The 20,778-nt window shown below is 44.0% G+C and overlaps 1 protein-coding gene across 3 annotated transcripts; it reads right to left on the bottom strand.

Moving 5' to 3' along the window:
* Positions 1–4,105: 4,105 nt before the first annotated feature.
* On the bottom strand, positions 4,106–19,145 carry LOC138853460 (nuclear factor interleukin-3-regulated protein-like). 3 transcript variants are annotated; one of them, XM_070090164.1, is made up of 2 exons: positions 18,988–19,145; positions 4,106–6,150 (listed from the first exon to the last, which is right to left on the bottom strand). In XM_070090164.1, the coding sequence occupies exon 2, from the start codon at positions 6,128–6,130 to the stop codon at positions 4,607–4,609; it is 1,524 nt and encodes a 507-aa protein (XP_069946265.1). In that variant the 5' UTR covers positions 6,131–6,150; positions 18,988–19,145; the 3' UTR covers positions 4,106–4,606. The 3 variants fall into 3 exon arrangements, with proteins under 3 accessions (XP_069946265.1, XP_069946260.1, XP_069946270.1); XM_070090159.1 differs by lacking the exon at positions 18,988–19,145 and adding an exon at positions 17,998–18,659; XM_070090169.1 differs by lacking the exon at positions 18,988–19,145 and adding an exon at positions 10,658–10,815.
* Between the last annotated feature and the right edge of the window lie 1,633 nt (positions 19,146–20,778).

Genomic DNA, 20,778 nt, shown 5'->3' with positions numbered 1-20,778 from the left:
AGCATCATCAGACGCAGAGTGATCATCATCAGACGCAGGGTGAGCATCATCAGACGCAGGGTGAGCATCATCAGACGCAGGGTGAGCATCATCAGACGCAGGGTGATCATCATCAGACGCAGGGTGATCATCATCAGACGCAGGGTGATCATCATCAGACGCAGGGTGAGCATCATCAGACGCAGGGTGAGCATCATCAGACGCAGGGTGAGCATCATCAGACGCAGGGTGAGCATCATACTGCGCCTTACATCTCTACTCATACCAAAGCATTTTTGTGACCAGTTTTTAAGAGTTGTTCATCACGATGGACCAAAACTCCCTGTTGATAGACCAGGACTCTGTTCATAGACCAGGACTCTCTGTTGATCGATCAGGACTCCCTGTTGATAGACCAAAACTTCCTGTTGATAGACCAGGACTCTGTTGATAGACCAGGACTCTCTGTTGATCGATCAGGACTCCCTGTTGATAGACCAAAACTTCCTGTTGATAGACCAGGACTCTGTTGATAGATCAGGACTCTCTGTTGATCGATCAGAACTCCCTGTTGATAGATCAAAACTCCCTGCTGATAGACCAGGACTCTGTTGATAGACCAAGACTCTCTGTTGATAGACCAAAACTCCCTGTTGATAGACCAGGACTCTGTTGATATACCAGGACTCTCTGTTGATCGACCAGGACTCCCTGTTGATAGACCAAAACTGCCTGTTGATAGACCAGGACTCTGTTGATAGACCATGGCTCTCTTTTGATCGATCAGGACTCCCTGTTGATAGACCAAAACTCCCTGTTGATAGACCAGGACTCTGTTGATCGACCAGGACTCCCTGTTGATCGACCAGGACTCCCTGTTGACCTATCAGGACTCCTTGTTGACCGACCATGACTCCCTGTTGACCGACCAGGACTCCCTGTTGACCTATCAGGACTCCTTGTTGACCGACCATGACTCCCTGTTGACCGACCATGACTCCCTGTTGACCTATCAGGACTCCTTGTTGACCGACCATGACTCCCTGTTGACCGACCAGGACTCCCTGTTGACCTATCAGGACTCCTTGTTGACCGACCATGACTCCCTGTTGACCGACCATGACTCCCTGTTGACCGACCAGGACTCCCTGTTGACCTACCAGGACTCCCTGTTGACCTATCAGGACTCCTTGTTGACCGACCATGACTCCCTGTTGACCTACCAGGACTCCCTGTTGACCGACCAGGACTCCCTGTTGACCTATCAGGACTCCTTGTTGGCCGACCATGACTCCCTGTTGACCGACCAGGACTCCCTGTTGACCTACCAGGACTCCCTGTTGACCGACCAGGACTCCCTGTTGACCGACCAGGACTTCCTGTTGACCGACCAGGACTCCCTGTTAATCGATCAGAACTCCATGTTGATAGACCAGGACTCCCTGTTGATAGACCAGGACTCTCTGTTGACCGACCAAGACTCCCTGTTGACCGACCAGGACTCCCTGTTGACCGACCAGGACTCCCTTTTGATCGACCAAGACTCCCTGTTGACCGACCAGGACTCCCTGTTGACCGACCAAGACTCCCTGTTGACCGACCAGGACTCCCTGTTGACCGACCAGAACTCCCTGTTGACCGACCAGGACTCCCTGTTGACCGACCAGGACTCCCTTTTGATCGACCAAGACTCCCTGTTGACCGACCAGGACTCCCTGTTGACCGACCAAGACTCCCTGTTGACCGACCAGGACTCCCTGTTGACCGACCAGAACTCCCTGTTGACCGACCAGGACTCCCTGTTGACCTACCAGGACTCCCTGTTGACCTACCAGGACTCCCTGTTGACCGACCAGGACTCCCTGTTGACCTACCAGGACTCCCTGTTGACCGACCAGGACTCCCTGTTGACCGACCAGGACTTCCTGTTGACCGACCAGGACTCCCTGTTGATCGATCAAAACTCCCTGTTAATCGATCAGAACTCCTTGTTGATCGACCAGGACTCCCTGTTGATAGACCAGGACTCTCTGTTGACCGACCAGGACTCCCTGTTGATCGACCAGGACTCCCTTTTAATCGATCAAAACTCCCTGTTGACAGACCAGGACTCTCTGTTGACCGACCAAGACTCCCTGTTGACCGACCAGGACTCCCTGTTGACCGACCAGAACTCCCTGTTGACCGACCAGGACTCCCTGTTGACCGACCAGGACTCCCTTTTGACCGACCAAGACTCCCTGTTGACCGACCAGGACTCCCTGTTGACCGACCAAGACTCCCTGTTGACCGACCAGGACTCCCTGTTGACCTACGAGGACTCCCTGTTGACCGACCAGGACTCCCTGTTGACCTACCAGGACTCCCTGTTGACCTACCAGGACTCCTTGTTGACCTACCAGGACTCCCTGTTGACCTACGAGGACTCCCTGTTGACCGACCAGGACTCCCTGTTGACCTACCAGGACTCCCTGTTGACCTACCAGGACTCCCTGTTGACCTACCAGGACTCCCTGTTGACCTACGAGGACTCCCTGTTGACCGACCAGGACTCCCTGTTGACCTACCAGGACTCCCTGTTGACCTACCAGGACTCCCTGTTGACCTACCAGGACTTCCTGTTGACCTACCAGGACTCCCTATTGACCTACGAGGACTCCCTGTTGACCGACCAGGACTCCCTGTTGGCCGACCAGGACTCCCTGTTGACCGACCAGGACTCCCTGTTGACCGACCAGGACTCCCTGTTGACCGACCAGGACTCCCTGTTGACCGACCAGAACTCCCAGTTGATCGGCCTGGCCTCCACGATGACCGTCTGGTCAACGAGGCAGTTGCTGCTTGCAACGAAGCTGTTGCTGTTTGCAACGAAACTGTTGCTGCTTGCAACAGGCAGGTCCACACATCCATCACCTCCTGCCTGCTCTTTCACTCTGTCACCTACAATACTTTCCTCTTTAATATATTATATTTTCGCTCTAATTTATCATTATAATTATCATTTATTTATAATTATCATTTATTTATAATTATCATTTATTATAATTATCATTTATTTATAATTATCATTTATTTATAATTATCATTTATTATAATTATCATTTATTTATAATTATCATTTATTTATAATCATCGTTTATAATTATCGTTTTTCGTAATTATCATTTATTTATAATTATCATTTATTTATAATTATCATTTATTTATAATTATCATTTATTTATAATTATCATTTATTTATAATCATCGTTTATAATTATCGTTTATAATTATCATTTATTTATAATTATCATTTATTTATAATCATCGTTTATAATTATCGTTTATAATTATCATTTATTTATAATTATCATTTATTTATAATTATCATTTATTTATAATCATCGTTTATAATTATCATTTATTTATAATTATCATTTATTTATAATTATCATTTATTTATAATTATCATTTATTTATAATCATCGTTTATAATTATCGTTTTTTGTAATTATCATTTATTTATAATTATTATCGTTTATTATAATTATTGTTTACTATATTTACTATATTAATTATAATTATTATTATTGTTTACTACAACAATTATCATTAACAATATTGCACAATGCAATAATAAAATTTTGTTCTGGAGAGGGTAGCTCCGATTCCTCAGATCAAGACCCCTTCACCAGCATCCAGACACTCCCCTTTAAAGAGGCGAGAAGGAAGCGCTAAGCCCATAGGGGTAATGCCGCGCCTGTAGATCCAAAAAGAGCATGGATCCGACTCCTTGGCCAGCATCAAGGAATAGTAGAAGGGGGGGGGGGGACTTATGCATTATTCTTGTTAATGGGGAAGCGTTAAACCCTTAGGGGCCATGCAGCGCCTGGACAATGGTGGGAATTATCAGTTTTGATCCGAGAGGGTGAGGGGGGAGGGGGAGGTAACTCCAATTCCTCGGATTACGATCCCTTCACTCAGCATCAAGGTACACTTCTTGAAGGAAATATTCGTAGTTATCTCTTTATTATTCTTATAGGAAAGCGCTAAACCTGTAGAGGTCACACACAGCGCCCTTTTTAGTGTATATTTGTGTTGTGGTATCAGTGTTTTAACTTTGTTGAGGGATAGAGAAACAAATGACTACTAGCATCACAAAACATATATTATCTAATGGCACTTATGTACAGATTTTCAGAACATACACAGACGTGGTCTTCTTACGTGTGTCCAGTAATAACATTATATTTAAACATTAGATAAGAATTAGAGTATCAAGATACGCCCTGATTCGGCGGCACACTCACACACGCATGCACACACACAAACCATCAGACACTCACACGCAGGCGCTTCATCACAGACACACACGCAGGAGAGTACACGAATATTTAGTAGTTCTTGTTTGTTGGTTTGTTTTGGGGTATTAGTCCATGGGGGTGACCTACGTCTGAATATCACACGGATGGTCTCCCTGACCCCTTCACAGACACACGGGCGCATACCCAAACACGGGGTATGTATGTACCCATGTCACAGCCAGGTCCCCATCATGACACGCACAGTACACGCACTCATGTCAGTCATGACGCGCGTGTACCGCCACGGAATTAAAAAATAAGCGGTACCAGCATAGGCTGAGGTGTTAACGGGATCCATCAGAATCACCCTCCGAGCGCGGTCTGCGGACTAACATGTACTTCAAGGTGGCCACCTCAGTTGCTAGTCGCTCCAGTTCTGACCTAAGGTGAGTGTTCTCAAACTCTAAAACCTGCTCTCCCTCCCCCTGCTGCTCCTGTTGTTGTTGTGTCTGTTGATGTTGCGTCTGGTGGTGGTGGTGGTGTGTCTGCTGCTGTTGTTGCTGGTGATGATGATGTTGGTGGTGATGGTGTAGATGCTGTTGGTGATAGTGAGCCACGCTGAGAGGCTGCTGGCTACTGCTGCTGTCGGGCAGAGAGCAGGCAGTAGGTGGTGAAGAGTTGTTATCTGACGCCCGGTTGTAATCAGAGCATGAGGAGGAGGAAGAGTAACCGATGGCGGAGTCCCGTTCATCGGAGGAACCTACGGAGTCTTCGGCGGCCTCCTGCTGGTGCTCGCTTGGTTCAGACTTGATGGCCTGCAGGGCCAGGAGGGACTGGGCGGCATCCTTGTCGCCGAGGTGACTCTTGTGTCGCAGTTTGTGAGGCAAGGACATGCCTGGTGCCTCTGGGGATCGTCGGCTGAGTTCTGGGTCACTGGGAGAGAAATCCATGTGAGATGTGGCAGGAGAGTGGGGAGAGTGAGAGGAGGCACGGGAGGAGAGATTGAGGGCGGACTGCCCGTAGTAGAGATTACTGTCGGAGGACGTGAACTGCTGGTCAGCGTCATAGGTACTCTCCTGGTCGTCCATTTGGGAGTGTGAGGGGTAGTGGGAGTAGTGTGCCGGGGAGGACTCTGGCTCTTGCTGCCCGTGATAACTAGGTGTTGCAGGGCTCCCGTCGCAGGATTCTCTGGGGCTGAGGAGGGATGTGACGGAGGGAGAGCTGTTAAGAGTAATGAGTGCCTGGGAGAACTTTGTTCGCTTGTTGAGTGCCAAAATCTGCTCCGATTGGGGCATACTGGCCAGAACCTGATCAGTGTTCACCAGGGTCTCCCCTAAGATGCCATATTTCTCCTTAATGGCCGTTAGTTGAGCCTTCAGGATGTGATTCTCCTTTGACAGCTCAATAACTCTCTGCTCCAGGATCATGTCATTGAAGCGTCTCTTCTCCCGGGATCTTTTGGCTGCCTCGTTGTTGCGGCGGCGACGGTCCCAGTAAGAGTCGTCCTTCTTGCTGTCAGGAATAAACTCTCGCTGCTTCCGCTGGGCGAAGATCTCTTTCTTACGCAGCTGCGCTAGATCAAGTGTTGAGGGCAGGTTCAGTCCTGGAGCACCAAGGCCCACAGGGGTATCCTGCCCATTGTGGGGTCCTCCTAGCTGGGGCCCTTGACCTCCCTGAAGCTGCTGCTGCTGTTGCTGCTGCTGTTGCTGCTGAGCGGGCTTTTGGTCCATAATGTGAGGAGAGGAGTAGTTAGCGTGGATCAGGGAGGGGGAGCAAGGGTTGTAAGGCCCCAGGCCAGCCACGGAGGGCGAGAGGGGGATCAGCGCCGGATAGTTGACAGGGTAGGACTTCACAGTCTCGGCCACCATAATGTGGTGTTGAAGAACATCTGAGGGAGAGAGAACACCACTCTTAGTAACCTCATATTAACTCAACACACATCAAAGCATAATAAACAGATTACATATTTTATGTGGATGCAGGTCACCACATGGAACATGAAAGCAACTTAACTCCTCTCATGTACTCTTTACATCAAGGTAGAGTCTAGTATATTGGAAAAAAATAATAAAAAATAATAGACCAAAAATCTGAAAATTTCAACAAAGTAAATCACAATAATAAAAACGACAAGTGCTCATGTTCAGTTAGACTTAATTATATTTCTTTTAAAAACAGAATGTAAAAACAACTAATGTTTAATTCCAAAGAATAAGAAGAGTATGAACTCGATTACTTTCAAAGCAAAACACTATAAACAGGTTTTATCCAAGCTCCTCAGCTCAAGAGCTCTTCACTGGCATCAAGACATTTCTCCCCCTTGAAGAGATTATGAGCCCTAACATGTATATGTGAAATGTATATGCTGTGAAAAATATATATCCTTGAGACAGTTATTGTAGCTAAAAAAAAACTGATGTCAGAAAACGCTCCAAACCGCCCTAAATCGTCGAAATATTACACCATTTTGCTTCCTTAATGATACTTTCGAATCCTTGATTTCCACTACTCAATTTACTATCCGATTCTTTTCAGAACAAGAGAGAGCACATCTTCGCTAACGCGCTGAGCCTCCAAACCTAGTGGAATGTAGCTGTAGTGATTTGTGAATCTTGTGCATTTTTAAGGTGGTAGTACAAATTCTTCCCGAATTGGTGTGATCAGAGTAGTACCACAGCTGCAGCTGGACGCTGTAAGTTGCCGGTGAGACAGCATTACTGTAGCTTCTTTTGTGCTGGGTAATAAGCTGTGGTCAGGCTTCTGTTGATATTAACCTCTTTATATCCTGCAACTATTTCCTCTGATTTATGGTTGATGAGACCAAGGAGGACGTATTGTTCTGCCTCTGATAAACCTGTGTTGGGGAGGATGGTGCTACACCATCAAGAATGATCCAAGTGGTCAAAGTGAATACCAATGAAGGAATTAAAGTCAATATGAAGTTCGAAGCATGAGGAACTCTCTTCCAAATCTCCACACTGCCTTAGCCTTTTCCCTCTTGTCCAACCCTCGCTAACTTTCCTGCTCCATTCAACCCTTACCATTTCACCCATCTTGCTACCCCAACCTGTCCAAAGCTTTACACCCTCACCATCAACCCCCCTCCCCCAACCTGTTAAAGCAACCCCATCCCTTCCAGCCCACCCTACGCCTTTCTTCTGCCTCCCTGTACACCCACCTCGTCCCTCCCTTTATCGCCCCACTCCCTTACTCATCCCTTCCCCCTCCTCGTCTCCCACAAACACACAGGAATGGCCTTCAGCTCAAGATCATAGCAACAAAGAGTCATATGAGATTACGTTCTTGTGAACATTTAACATTCCGTATATTATAACTATAAACATAATGAGGGGGTAAACAGTATGCCTTATAAAATTAATACGAAAGATTATAATACATTAAAATGAATTCAAATAAGGCATTAAAATAATGAAGGGTTACGTGAAATGGTAAGGACGCAAACCTCATTTACCCAACTACAAAGGTAACAAACTAGTTGCAAGATGACTACTCAGCTACAAAGAAACGAATTAGCTACAAGGTAACATGACATCTGTCAAGTAACGAGGAATCTAAGATAATTATATCTGGTATAAGTACAGTGGTCACTTAGGCCTGACCTAAGGAAAATACTAGATAAAACCTTATATGCAATTACCTCTGTGTGTGTGTGTGTGTGTGTGTGTGTGTGTGTGTGTGTGTGTGTGTGTGTGTGTGTGTGTGTGTGTGTGTGTGCGTGTGTGTTTGTGTGTGTGTGTGTGTGTGTGTGTGTGTGTGTGTGTGTGTGTGTGTGTGTGTGTGTGTGTGTGTGTGTGTGTGTGTGTGTGTGTGTGTGTGTGTGTGTGTGTGTGTGCGTGCGCGTGCACGCGTGCGTGCCTGTCTTCCGGTGTGGCGGTCGACAAGCGGTGTCGGACGCCGACCTCAGAAGGGGCCCTCGCAGGGTGGTAGCGGCGGTGGCCCGGCACACTAACGCAGCTGCAGTCCTACATCACTACTGCTCCTGTTGCTCCTCTTGTTGCTGCTATTTCTGTTGCTTCTGCTACCGTTGCTACATAACTACTGTTTCTGTTGCTTTTCCTGCTGCCGTTGCATCTAGTGTAGTCTCTCCCTTTCTGAAAGTTGCTTCTGTTGAGGCTAATCCTTTTTCTGCTAATCCTTCCACTGATTTGCACTCCACTGCATCTGCTGCTCATTTTTCTCATTTCTAAAAAAATATACAAAAATGTGCCTGTTGGTAAATAAGATCTACAGGCGAACAAGCCTCGCAGGTGATCAACACTTGCCAAACTCGGTCTTAAACACACACACACACACACACACACACACACACACACACACACACACATACACAACACACACACACACACACACACACACACACACACACACACACACACACACACACACACACACACACTGTGAAAACATTAACACCCACAGTACACAAATTCACTAAAATATGCTAACCCATCTTATTCTTCCAACTTTCCACCCTATTCCTACATCAATTCATTAATCCTATTTTTCCATCTACCCACCCATGAGCCTTCATCATATTCTCCATCTATCGAACCTTTACCTCATTGTTTTTCATCTATTTACTCTCGACTACCGTACTCTTCCAACTATCTACCCTCAAACCCTACTCAATACATATATCAAATTCCACATTATCCATCTCTATCCTAACCATTTTTATGATCCAGCTTTATCATTATTACCTCTAATTGCCACTACAAGCGAGGCAGCTACAAGCAAGGCAGGTATAAGCGAGGCAGCTACAAGCAAGGCAGGTATAAGCGAGGCAGCTACGACGGAGGCAAAAAGATCTATTTATTCAAAATCATTCTTATTTTTGTTGTTGTTGTTTATATTGGTACCGATGTCCTGTAGGCTGGTGAACCTATCTTTATCTGCCCCCCCCTTCCCTTCCCTCCCTCCTTCTCCCTTCCTTTCTTCTAAAACAATTTAACAAAAAAAAAAAAAGGTCGGGATCGTAAAGCGCCTGAGGAATGGGAGGTAATCAGGTCGAATCCCAGAAAGGGGAGTGTAGCTTCCATTCCTTAGATCAAGAGCCTTTCACCGGCATCAAGGCTCCCCCATCCCACCCTCAAGGGCAGCCAGGAAGAGTTGGGCTGTGCTTATATTTCGTATCAAACAGCTGCTTAATTGTTCATGGCTTGTTCGCAATGTATATTTTTATGGCTCTTGAAACGTCACTGTTCCTCGAGTCTCTCAGGTTATTCAACAGACAAAAGACTTGAGTGAGGATGATGGGGGAGAGAAGCAGTGTTGTGGATGGGGGAGAAGCAGTAATGGATGGGGGAGAAGTAGTACACGAGGGAGAGAAGCAGTGTGATAGGTGGGGGAGCAGTGTAGTACATAAAGGAGAGAAGCAGTGTGATGGATGGGGGAGAAGCAGTGTAGTACATGAGGGAGAGAAGCAGTGTGATGGATGGGGGAGAAGCAGTGTAGTACATGAGGGAGAGGAGCAGTGTGATGGATGGGAGAGAAGCAGTGTAGTACATGAGGGAGAGGAGCAGTGTGACGGATGGGGGAGAAGCAGTGCAGTACATGAGGGAGAGGAGCAGTGTGATGGATGGGGGAGAAGCAGTGTAGTACATGAGGGAGAGGAGCAGTGTGATGGATGGGGGAGAAGCAGTGTAGTACATGAAGGAGTTTGGTAGATGAGCGAGGCCAGCACAGGTTCCTCACTAGCATACAAGCACGCGGCCGGAGGAGCGCTATTACTAAGTTGTGTTGCTTGGTCTAACTGGGGAGGGAGGGAGGATGGCAGTCTGCAAACAACAACGAGAGCAAAACGAAATAAAGTTCTCGATGGGGTAGTGGTGCTGCATTCTTGTTTTCCAGCGGGGTTATGAGCACACCCTGACACACCCTTAAAACACTCAGGGTGTCACCCAATGTGACGTAAGACCGTATACACATACCTCCCTCTCCACCCCGCGCTAGGGTACGAATGCATGTTCGGATGGCTGGCGGAGGTGGCAGTTACCTGCACCCGCCAGTGTTTGGGTACGAAGTGGGTCCGGTGAGTTTTTGCTTGCGAGGGTTCAGGTGTATTAATAGGATGAGCCCTGAGTCCTGGTCCCGGACAGCGGTGGACCGGACTAAATGGCTCAAGAAGAGGAAGATATTAAGTGAGTTGTAGGGAGGGAACAGGACATGCATAACTGAAGCCAGGGCCGCGCCTGCACCCTCGTACACTCTTGCGACACGGGACTATGGTTACCTTTGTAGAACCATTCAAAACAAACACACAATGTTATGAAACGTACCCTGCAAGCCTCATTCTACTCCATCGTCAAAACACTGGAATGAACATGAATTATACTGTAAAATATAATGACTGATGAAATCAAGCACTTGTTTACCTTTCAGGCAAGTGTTCCGTAACCGTACGGGACAACACCTACGGCAGCAGGTGGAGAACGTCTGACGTACGTATGCCCGCCTGTGTGTGAGGGAGATTTGAGTGCACACAGAGTACAACTGCTTCCTTCCCGTGGTGGCGTCCGCTGCGACTATTGGACCGCTCGTGTACTAACAACCTCCTCCTCCTCCTCCTCCTCCTCCTCCTCCTCTGCTTTTGCTGTCCAACTGCGGAATTTTGGTGTAGTGCCAATATAAAAGGGGAGGTACGATGTATGTGGGATGGTCTAGCCTCCTTACCACCCCTACGTGACCATGCGGGACATCACCAGACACACCCATATCATAAATGAGAGAAATAAAACGGGTGGAAAGTGAAACACAAGTTTAAACGCCCGCCACGGAAGGCAAAAGGATCAATCAGGACGAAGTATTGTGGAAAATCCAGCACTGGAGGTGATGCAACTCTCGCGTCCCAAGCCGTGCGCGCAACTCCAGCCTCAGCTACCCACACACACCTACACAATACAACCATCCACCACCCCTCACACCTTGACTACCCTAATTCTCATACGACAGTAATACTCAATATTTGCTATATATTAAACTGTCCTAAATCAGTTTTAACCCCTCCCTTAAAACGGTGAAATTCAGAATAAAAATAAAAATTAAGTAAAAATCCAGAGCAAGTCTTAATGATGGTGGTAGGAAGGAGGTGGCCCGAGTGAGGTTATTCTGAGGAGCATGAGAAGTTGCTATGGTTACGGCAGGCTGGGGCGGCGGCCTGGTCACGTGACCCGCCCACCACCTCAACAATATTATTATTACTCATAAACGTTATCTATTAAAGATACACCGCGGTTTTTCCTATCTTTCATGATAGGAAAATACGTTCGTACAGACAATGTGCTGATTTTATAGCATCTTAACTGGGGACTAATAAATAGCTGAGCTGACGTGTGATCACTGCAAGTCTCACCGTTGTTGCTGGTGGGGTAGGTTGGGGAAGGGGGGGTTACGCCGGTTAGTGCAGGGTAGGGTGGAGGAATAAGGTGGAGGCGAGGTTGGGAGGAAGGTGGGCGGGGAATGTTAGGAGGAGGGTGAGCGGGGAATGTTGGGATGAGGTCGAGGTGCAAGAGGTTGGGAGTGGGGAGAGAACAAAACTACCATGACGACCCCCCCCCCTCACTCCCCTCGCAGCCTGAGATACAGTTGGGGGAGGGGGAGGCGACAACACCCACCACCACCTGCTGCCTGCGAGTTTACGCAACCATCAACACCATCTGGCACGGCGCAGGGCGTATATAGCACAAAATATTCAAGTACGAACTTAACATTAATTTATATTTTAAAAAGACGTTCTTGCTAGAAAATAAAAATTTCTATATAAACATGATAAATACGTCTAATAATCATTTAGCTTTCCCTTAATCCCGCCAAAAACTCAATCTTAATCTTCCCAATCCTAACAATCCAACCTTTCCCCTATGCACCCCAACAACCAAAGCTTTCCCCTATGAACCCAACAACCAAATCTTTCCCCTCTAAACCGCACCAATACCTCATTATTTTCTCTTAAGCTTCACCATCCTAACGTTTTCACCTTCAATAACATGTCTTCCTAACTTTATAATCTACACTCCAAAATCTCCTCCCCGCCCTTTTTCCTACAAGAAACATCCTCCAACACTGGCAAGCCAAAGGCGCAGCCGAAATTCAGGGAGCCGGACGAGAGGGGAGAAAGGGGGGGGATAAAGCATCCTTACCTTACATAACTGGGCGGGGAGTGAACGGTCATGTAACCCAGCTCGGCCATACCGACCCAGCCGCCCCCCCTTGGAAGCGCCCCACTGGGGAGAGGGGGCGCGTTTATGTGTATCATGCTTCTCTCCTCACTTTTTTTTTCTCTCCCCTGCAGCCTTCACAGATCAGTGTGGTGAAGTACAGAGAAATTCTTAACTAACCTTGACAAGTGATAGACTTTTTCACTTAAGGTACGAGTTTTTTTCTTTTATGTACATTTATAAAGATGGGGTGGTAGAATTATAATACTGAAACAGCCATAAAGAGAAATACCAACATCGTTAAAGCCCTTTATCTACTCCGAGGTTATGGATTCTCACAATTAAAAATAAGTGAACCACACACACACATTGTGTGTATATGTCTATATATATATATATATATATATATATATATATATATATATATATATATATATATATATATATATATATATATATATGTGTGTGTGTGTGTGTGTGTGTGTGTGTGTGTGTGTGTGTGTGTGTGTGTGTGTGTGTGTATAATGTATATATATATATATACATATATATGTATATATATATATATATATATATATATATATATATATATATATATATATATATATATATATATATATATATATATGTATAATATATATATATAATGTATATATATATATATATGTATATATATATATATATATATATATATATATATATATATATATATATATATATATATATATATATATATATATATATATATATATAAAATGTGTGTGTGTGAGATCACGTAACCCACTACAGTCCGAGGGTAACACACTTTACATAACCTTGCAAGCGGTTCCTGCTTGCCTCATACTTATAAACTTAAGAGCCTCCTACGGCAGCTCTAAACACACTTAATATCTTGCTTACCTTCACTTCTAAAAGAAGCAAATCTTATCTTGACTTTTATATAAGCTCCTTACAGTTATAATTTCTATCATACGCTCACTATAGAAAAATCCTCACTTGGATAAAGAGACAACAACTGATGGAATGATCTTAGAATTACGAAAGCTGTTTTCTTCACATGTACAGTTTCTAATTTCAATCAACATTCTGAACAAGACGGTAAAATAATTTTAAACTGCATGTAAGATGTGGTTAAGTAAGCGATTCATTTTTTCGCTCAGAAAAGGTTGTCATAATCCTTTTAAGTGCAACGTGTTGATAAAAAATAGTTGTCTGCTATGATGCAAGCCAACTCGAATTGTAAATATCGAAAGGACAGTGGCAACCTACTCTATCACGTGGGCGACGATATGTGCATCCGAAGGCTGACGCAATAGGAAGGTCAAGCTATATGACCTGACCTCAATTTCTAAGTCTCCTCAAAGCACTAGTTCAATATAAAATTCTGCGTCGAGGATTCTAGAGTAAGGTTATATATATATATATATATATATATATATATATATATATATATATATATATATATATATATATATATATATATATATATATATATATATATATATATATATATATATATATATATGCAGAACAATCACTGTTTGAAAAAATAGTGAAATTCCAAGCGCTTTCGTGAAGTTTCACGTTATCAAGGAACTTCATGTAGTTCCTAGATAATGTGACAAGCCACGAAAATTCTTGGAATTTCAATATTTTTTCACAGTGGTTGTTCTGCATATTGTGATATCACCTGTTTACTGTGATCTTATTGTATTTATGTATGTATGTATGTATGTATGTATGTATGTATATATATATATATATATATATATATATATATATATATATATATATATATATATAATGTAAAGCATAATCATAAAAATACATGGCGTCAGATTCCGACCCTCTCCAGCAAACATCGTTACATATGGACTCCATCAACAAGTCCGTTAGTAGTGTTTAGATTTCGTGGTGCAACACGGGGAAGAGAAAGACATGTGCAACCTTGCTCACGTGGCTCAGTCTGTACTGTGCCTAGACAAAGAAAACTATTACGTCGACGCGCCTTGCAAGGCCTTGCAACGCGCGTGTCAGTGGTGTGGTGAAGAAGAGATTACATGTACGCGAGTTAGAGAAGTGCTGGTGGTGGCTGGGATACGTGTGCCGTGAACGAAGACATGTGGGAAATGTTGAGGGGCAACGGGGATGATGACGTAACAGTCTGGACTCGATGCCACAACCAGGGGAAATTTTATCGTACTAGAGGACGGGAGGGAGGGTGGGCTATGGCTGGTGCTGAGTAACCCGACTACCACCCAGTTATTTTTAGGCTACCTCGATCCCGGGATTGAGAGAGCCCTCTTACACACTTCTTAGGGCGAAATGGCACTTATAGTCCATTAATCGGTCAGCGCTACGGCTGAGTTTGCCTTGTAAAGCTTAAGAGAGTGTACCACATGACCTGCCTCCACACAAAGTATCAACTGGGACGGGCCAGCATTGATTTTTACTATGTGTTTATCCCCTGTTGATCGTTGGGTAGTAAAACCACGTCCACAAAGTTTACACACACAGAATAAAAATTAAAATATCGTGGCTGGAACAATTCACACATACATAATTGACTAAAACGTCGTTTAAAATTCCCTTTCAAGGTGTGAGGTTTCATAAATCTCGTGTACAAGGCATGGATTATGTGAACTTACGCACGCAGACGAAATTAGTTCTAGCTCTCATGTGCTCTCAGAGAGTCTGACAGCAACGAGAAAATTAAGTAGAAAACATGTAGCTTGCCTCCTTGTTTAGGCAACCTTTTTTTTTTTTACTTAAGACAGCCTTGACACTCTGAAGGGAGGGGGAGGGAGGTGTTGCTTTACCCCCTCCCCAGGTGGCACCCAGACCTGGCCCTCACAAGTGACCATGACTTTTAAACCACGACACAGTTTCTCAAGATGGCTGAATTTATTTCGTATCTTATCTAGCTCGCGGACAACTCTATGCTCTGCTTCAGAATGCCTCCATCGCTGTCACACTCAAGATAAAAATAAAAATCTAAGAAAACTAACTGGCAGATAAAGAGCAAGCTACTCAGAAAAGCCTTGCCCCCTCCTCATGTATCGCTGTGAAGGTACAATGATGTATTTAAATAATATTCACTTCTAGTGTATCACTGAGAGTGCAGTACAGCACCTCCATAATGTTCATCTTCCCAATATGTATTATTGTAGATTTAATGCACTACAATACTCACAGTCGGTAGTCGTACAGGAATGAAATATATTGCAACACTTCATCTTCACCGTCATGTATCACTCTGAGGGTACAAGTACAATGCTTACAAAACGAAAGGGCCATACTGTTCCGTAGCAACAGCGAACGTGTAAATAAAATGCCATATAGGGTACAATATAATTTGCAGACATTTCGCAACACAAAGCAAAATTTAATGTTTTATAATGTAGCCAACTGATGATTACAGAGCTGTCGTAACCTAGAAGGTACTTAATATGCGCCTCTCATACTTCATGACGTCAGAAAGCAGGATATTTCTACTCACTCAAACGTTAAGAGACATATCATGAATTACTGTAATACATGACAATAAATATACACGGGACTGCATGCTCGGCTGAATTCATACTTAATTATGGATGTTAAAGTATTGAACGTTCGTTCCTATTGTTTTTACTATTTCGTATATGTAAGGGTACACACACAAAGCACAAACGCTTGTTCAGACACACAAGTTCGTTCTTTGATGAGCACTCGAGTCCCTACCTACATTCACTCAAGTGTATTCAAGTACCCACTCAACTTAGCTTCTCACAGGGTATATACACAGAGGTATGTCCCGCTCTGTGTATATGCAGTACACTCCCAGAGGTGTAAATCTCCCTGTATTCTTCAGTGTATGCCTCTGTATATTCCGAGGTGAATATCAACATCTGTCCTAGTTCTGCTATACGAGTTTTCTGTTACCTATATTGGGTATTAAAGACTGCACATCTAACAACCATAGATCAGAGCAGTAAATTGGCCTTACAGCTAACCTAAAACTAAGCCTCCCATACTCAAGCACTTGCTCTTCCACCCACACTCAAGCACTAACCTTTCCACCCATACTCGAGCACTCAAAAAACTACACATTCAAGTAGCCGCTCCAACTTAAAATAAAACTTATTATTATATTTTATGGTATTATTTGTGTACCTGAAGATTCATCTCCTCCCGTCCTTTCCTAGATAATAATGCACTTGAAAAGATATTCACATTCCTTCATAGGTTAGGTAAAGCTATATTATTTTACATAAATTCGAGGAAAGTTAGGTTAGTCTTACTATTCACAGAGCATGTATATATAAATAAGAAATGTTTTATGAATGAAATGAAACTTGTGACGTCAATGGAAACCACTACACTGTTATCCTTGGCTATACCATTATTGTGCTGGAGATGCACTAGTGTACAGCCCTTATGTGTATATATATATATATATATATATATATATATATATATATATATATATATATATATATATATATATATATATACATATATATATATATACATATATATATATATATATATATATATATATATATATATATATATATATATATATATATATATATATATATATATATATATATATATTATACTGATATTGCAAAAATGGGCTTAACCGAAATAAATATTTACATTCATCAACAATTCGCTTACGGACACACTCAAGCACCCACCCATTCATAGGAAGTTACTGTACTCAAATGTTTGGTTAAAGCACTTGTTTAAGCTACCTATAGGCACAATGATTTAGTCAAATCTCTAGTTAAAATCACTAGCACAGTGTTTTACTCTGGTGTAAATCGTCACATTCACACACTAACACGGGCTACCGTCAAACCTCTCCGGTGGAAGCCATCATTTACGCACGCTCTCTAATGTTTACATCAAACCTGTTATTCCTAGGAAACATACTCACCATCTTGTCTACGTCGGCCACATAACCCTCCATTGCTAAGCAAATATACTTCTACTTTTCCCTAAACTTTCGTATTTTCTAAATATTTCCGAAGTGAAAAATAAACACGCTAGTAATAAAAACGTTTTTCAAGCGACTTAGCGATGTTAAACTGAAATAATGTTGTGTATATTCATTGCAGAATCTTAATTCCCGATAGAAAATTTTACTATATAATTCAGCTTGTGCTAACCTTAATTAATATATTGTTCTTTCAGATTAAATTATTTTTTTTAAATGTTACTTTCTGAACAGTATTATTTGTTTAAGATCTAACCTAGCATAACCCGAAGGAAAATAGGGTTATTTATTTTTACTGGGATATCCCATGTTACAAGCATAAGATACTCAAATATGGAATTGAAAAATCGTGGATCAAAAAATGCAAGAATTGAAAGCCCAATATATTTAACAAAATCAAAAGTATAATAATAATAATAATAATAATAATAATAATAATAATAATAATAATAATAATAATAATAATAATAATAAAACCAATGATAGCGCAGTCTTAATTAAGGGCAAGGAAAACCTTTCTGAGCTTCACGCAATCACAATTCACAAGTGCCACCATACTGGGTTCCACACTTACTACTTCTGTGTACTATTGCTGTCATGGTGATGAATAATGCTTTATATCTTCAGCGGAGAAAACCTTCGAATGAATTCACTGGTATTCCTTTGAGTGGAGAATGAAAATCTTTCCGTAGCCTCGTGTTCTATCACTGTAAACACATAAGTCACGTATTTGGCTTGGTAGTCAAGAGTTCTTACTGTCTCCCGGTGCCTTATCAGTGTCGAAGCGTTGGTTACGTCAGCAGCATCACCTGGGTACCACAAAGTTCCAGCAGCATCACCTGAGTAGTAGACATCAGAGATGCACACAATGACCCGCCGTAACAGGTAAATTTGCAATCACGGTTCACGTATCCTTAACTGGGTATAACACTTAACGGCCTCGCGCAACTGACAGTTACTAAACGGGTGTGAAGGAAGTTAGTGCCGTTGTACGAGCTGCAAGAGTTGGTCTTATGCACGTCCTCACTGTGTGAGAGTCACTGAAGGACTGTCACGGCATCAGCCGCGGCGGCCAAGGCTTTCTCTAGCCAGGGTCTTCAAACGTTGACAGGTCCTCAATCATGAGCGAGTGCTAACCATCATTCACAGCTTGACGAGCTCTGTGAACACACTTGCAGTCAGGCTTCCTCCAGCCTTGCCGCCCACTGGAACGCCCCACTGACTTCCAAAAGGGATTCTTGAAGGAGCGGCTGTAGCTCGGGAGTTTTCAAGATCGCGTCTGGTGCATGACCCTGGCCAACAATGCAGCCGTCGAAATCAAGTTCAGCAGCAGTCGTGCGTAGAGCGGGTGCAGCTTTCTCTTCCTCCTCCTGCTGGTGTTGGGCTCCGCCTCCTGGGCCCTCCTCCAGCAGACCATGCAACCTACATCCCCCCACACTCCGCTTTCCACTGACACTTTCCAAGCAGTACACAACACTTCACTTCAAACATAACACCAAATGATGCATACACAAATGCTACACTATATAAACACAACTGGGCGACGAATAGATCTTCAACTTACCCACTAAAGAAAATAATGTGGAGACAGAGCCTCAATAAAGAGCTCTGTATAGAAGACAAAGTTCCACAGGGTATTCTGTGAACAACCACCGCACTAGTTGTATCTCCCAGAAGTTTAGGCGAGCAACTGACTGCTGGTGAGATTAGTTTGTATATAGTACTCTCCTCCCCTGGTCCGGCAAGCCTCGTCTCTCGCGTCGCCATCCAATAGGAGTCCAGGAGCAAAGATGGGCGGAGTCAGTGTAGCGTCACGGGCGTCAACAACCAATAGGCGCTGACAAAAAGCGGTAGGTGGTGCCAGTATGACGTCACGGGTGTTACTTCGGCAGTGACGTCACTATCTTCCCGGGAAGACAAGGTTGTGTAATACAGGCTTGACAGCGCCTGCCTAGGTATACAAATATTCCTTGCTTACTGCGCTGTTTATTTTTTTGCGGTTTGGCACAAGCAAACCTACGTACTCCTCTAGACACCCCTTTTCTGACTTCATTGCTCTTCAGAAATGAAAAGTGAGAGAAATGGAGTGTTTGAGAGAATGTTACACTAGGCGCCTGGCTGAGGAAAGGATGTTCCCCAGGCAACGGTTGCTACGCTGCCCCGTCGCCGCCGTCTCCGCCGCCGCCGCCGCCATACCCCGCCCCACCCAGGATTCCCAGAACATTTTATGTAATAATTCCGGTGGAGCGAGAAAAGCACCGCCAGTCTTATAATAGACACCGGATGCTGCTGCTGCTGCTGCTTGCTCCGGAAGTTTATAAGCTCTGGATGATCATCAATGTGTATTCAATTTGTTATGCATATTATATACATTATTTTTTATTAACACATCGGCCGTTTCCCACCGAGGCACGGTGACCTCGAAAAAGAAGAAATACTTTCATCATCATTCACTCCATCACTGTTTTGCCAGAAGGGTGTCTACACTACAGTTAAGAAAACTGCAACATATCAATACCCGTCCTTCAGAGTGCAGGCACTGTATTTTCCGCTTCAGTCGACTGAAGTAGCCTACTGTGCAGGCGAAAAGTTTCAGAATAAAGATGCCTAACTGCTGCATGTGTCTTAATTACCAAACTGCAAATTTTATTCCTTTCTAAGCGTCCGAACCACCTCAACAACCCTTCCTGTGCCCCCTGGATAATACTGTTACATACCACATACCTCCTAATCTCCAAGCTACGGATTCTCTGCATTATATTCACACTACACATTATTCTCAGACACGACATCTCCACTGCCTCCAGCCTTTTCCTTGTTGTAACATTCACCACCCATGTTTCACACCCACACAAGAGCGTTGGTTACCTGGAGGTTACCTGGAGGTTATTCTGGGGATCAACGCCCCCGCGGCCCGGTCCATGACCAGGCCTCCCGATGGATCAGGGCCTGATCAACTAGGCTGTTACTGCTGGCCGCACGCAGTCCAACGTACGAGCCACAGCCCGGCTGATCCGGCACTGACTTTAGGTATCTGTCCAGCTCTCTCTTGAAGGCAGCCAGGGGTTTATTGGCAATTCCCCTAATGCTTGATGGGAGGCTGTTGAACAGTTTTGGGCCCCGGACACTTATGGTGTTTTCTCTTAGTGTACCAATGGAGCCCCTACTTTTTATTGGGGGCATTTTGCATCGCCTGCCCAGTCTTTTACTTTCGTAGGGAGTGATTTCTGTGTGCAGATTTGGGACCATTCCTTCCAAGATTTTCCAAGTGTAAATTATGATATATCTCTCCCTCCTGCGTTCCAACGAGTACAAGTCAAGTGCTTCCAAGCGTTCCCAGTAGTTAAGGTGCTTT

This window comes from Cherax quadricarinatus, chromosome 3 (assembly GCF_038502225.1).
Source record: "Cherax quadricarinatus isolate ZL_2023a chromosome 3, ASM3850222v1, whole genome shotgun sequence".
Classification (NCBI taxonomy): Eukaryota; Metazoa; Arthropoda; class Malacostraca; order Decapoda; family Parastacidae; genus Cherax; species Cherax quadricarinatus.
The sequence above is the reverse complement of the archived record's forward strand: the minus strand, read 5'-3'. Positions and strand labels throughout refer to the sequence as shown.

Bases quoted from the DNA above. Each gene is read 5' to 3' on its own strand.
- LOC138853460 (XM_070090159.1), bottom strand. From the start codon at position 18,022: ATGACAGCAATAGTACACAGAAGTA. The intron at 6,151-17,997 runs GTAAGTGTGGAA...TCTCTCCCTCAG, and splicing joins AGCAATAGTACACAGAAGTA to ATGTTCTTCAACACCACATT.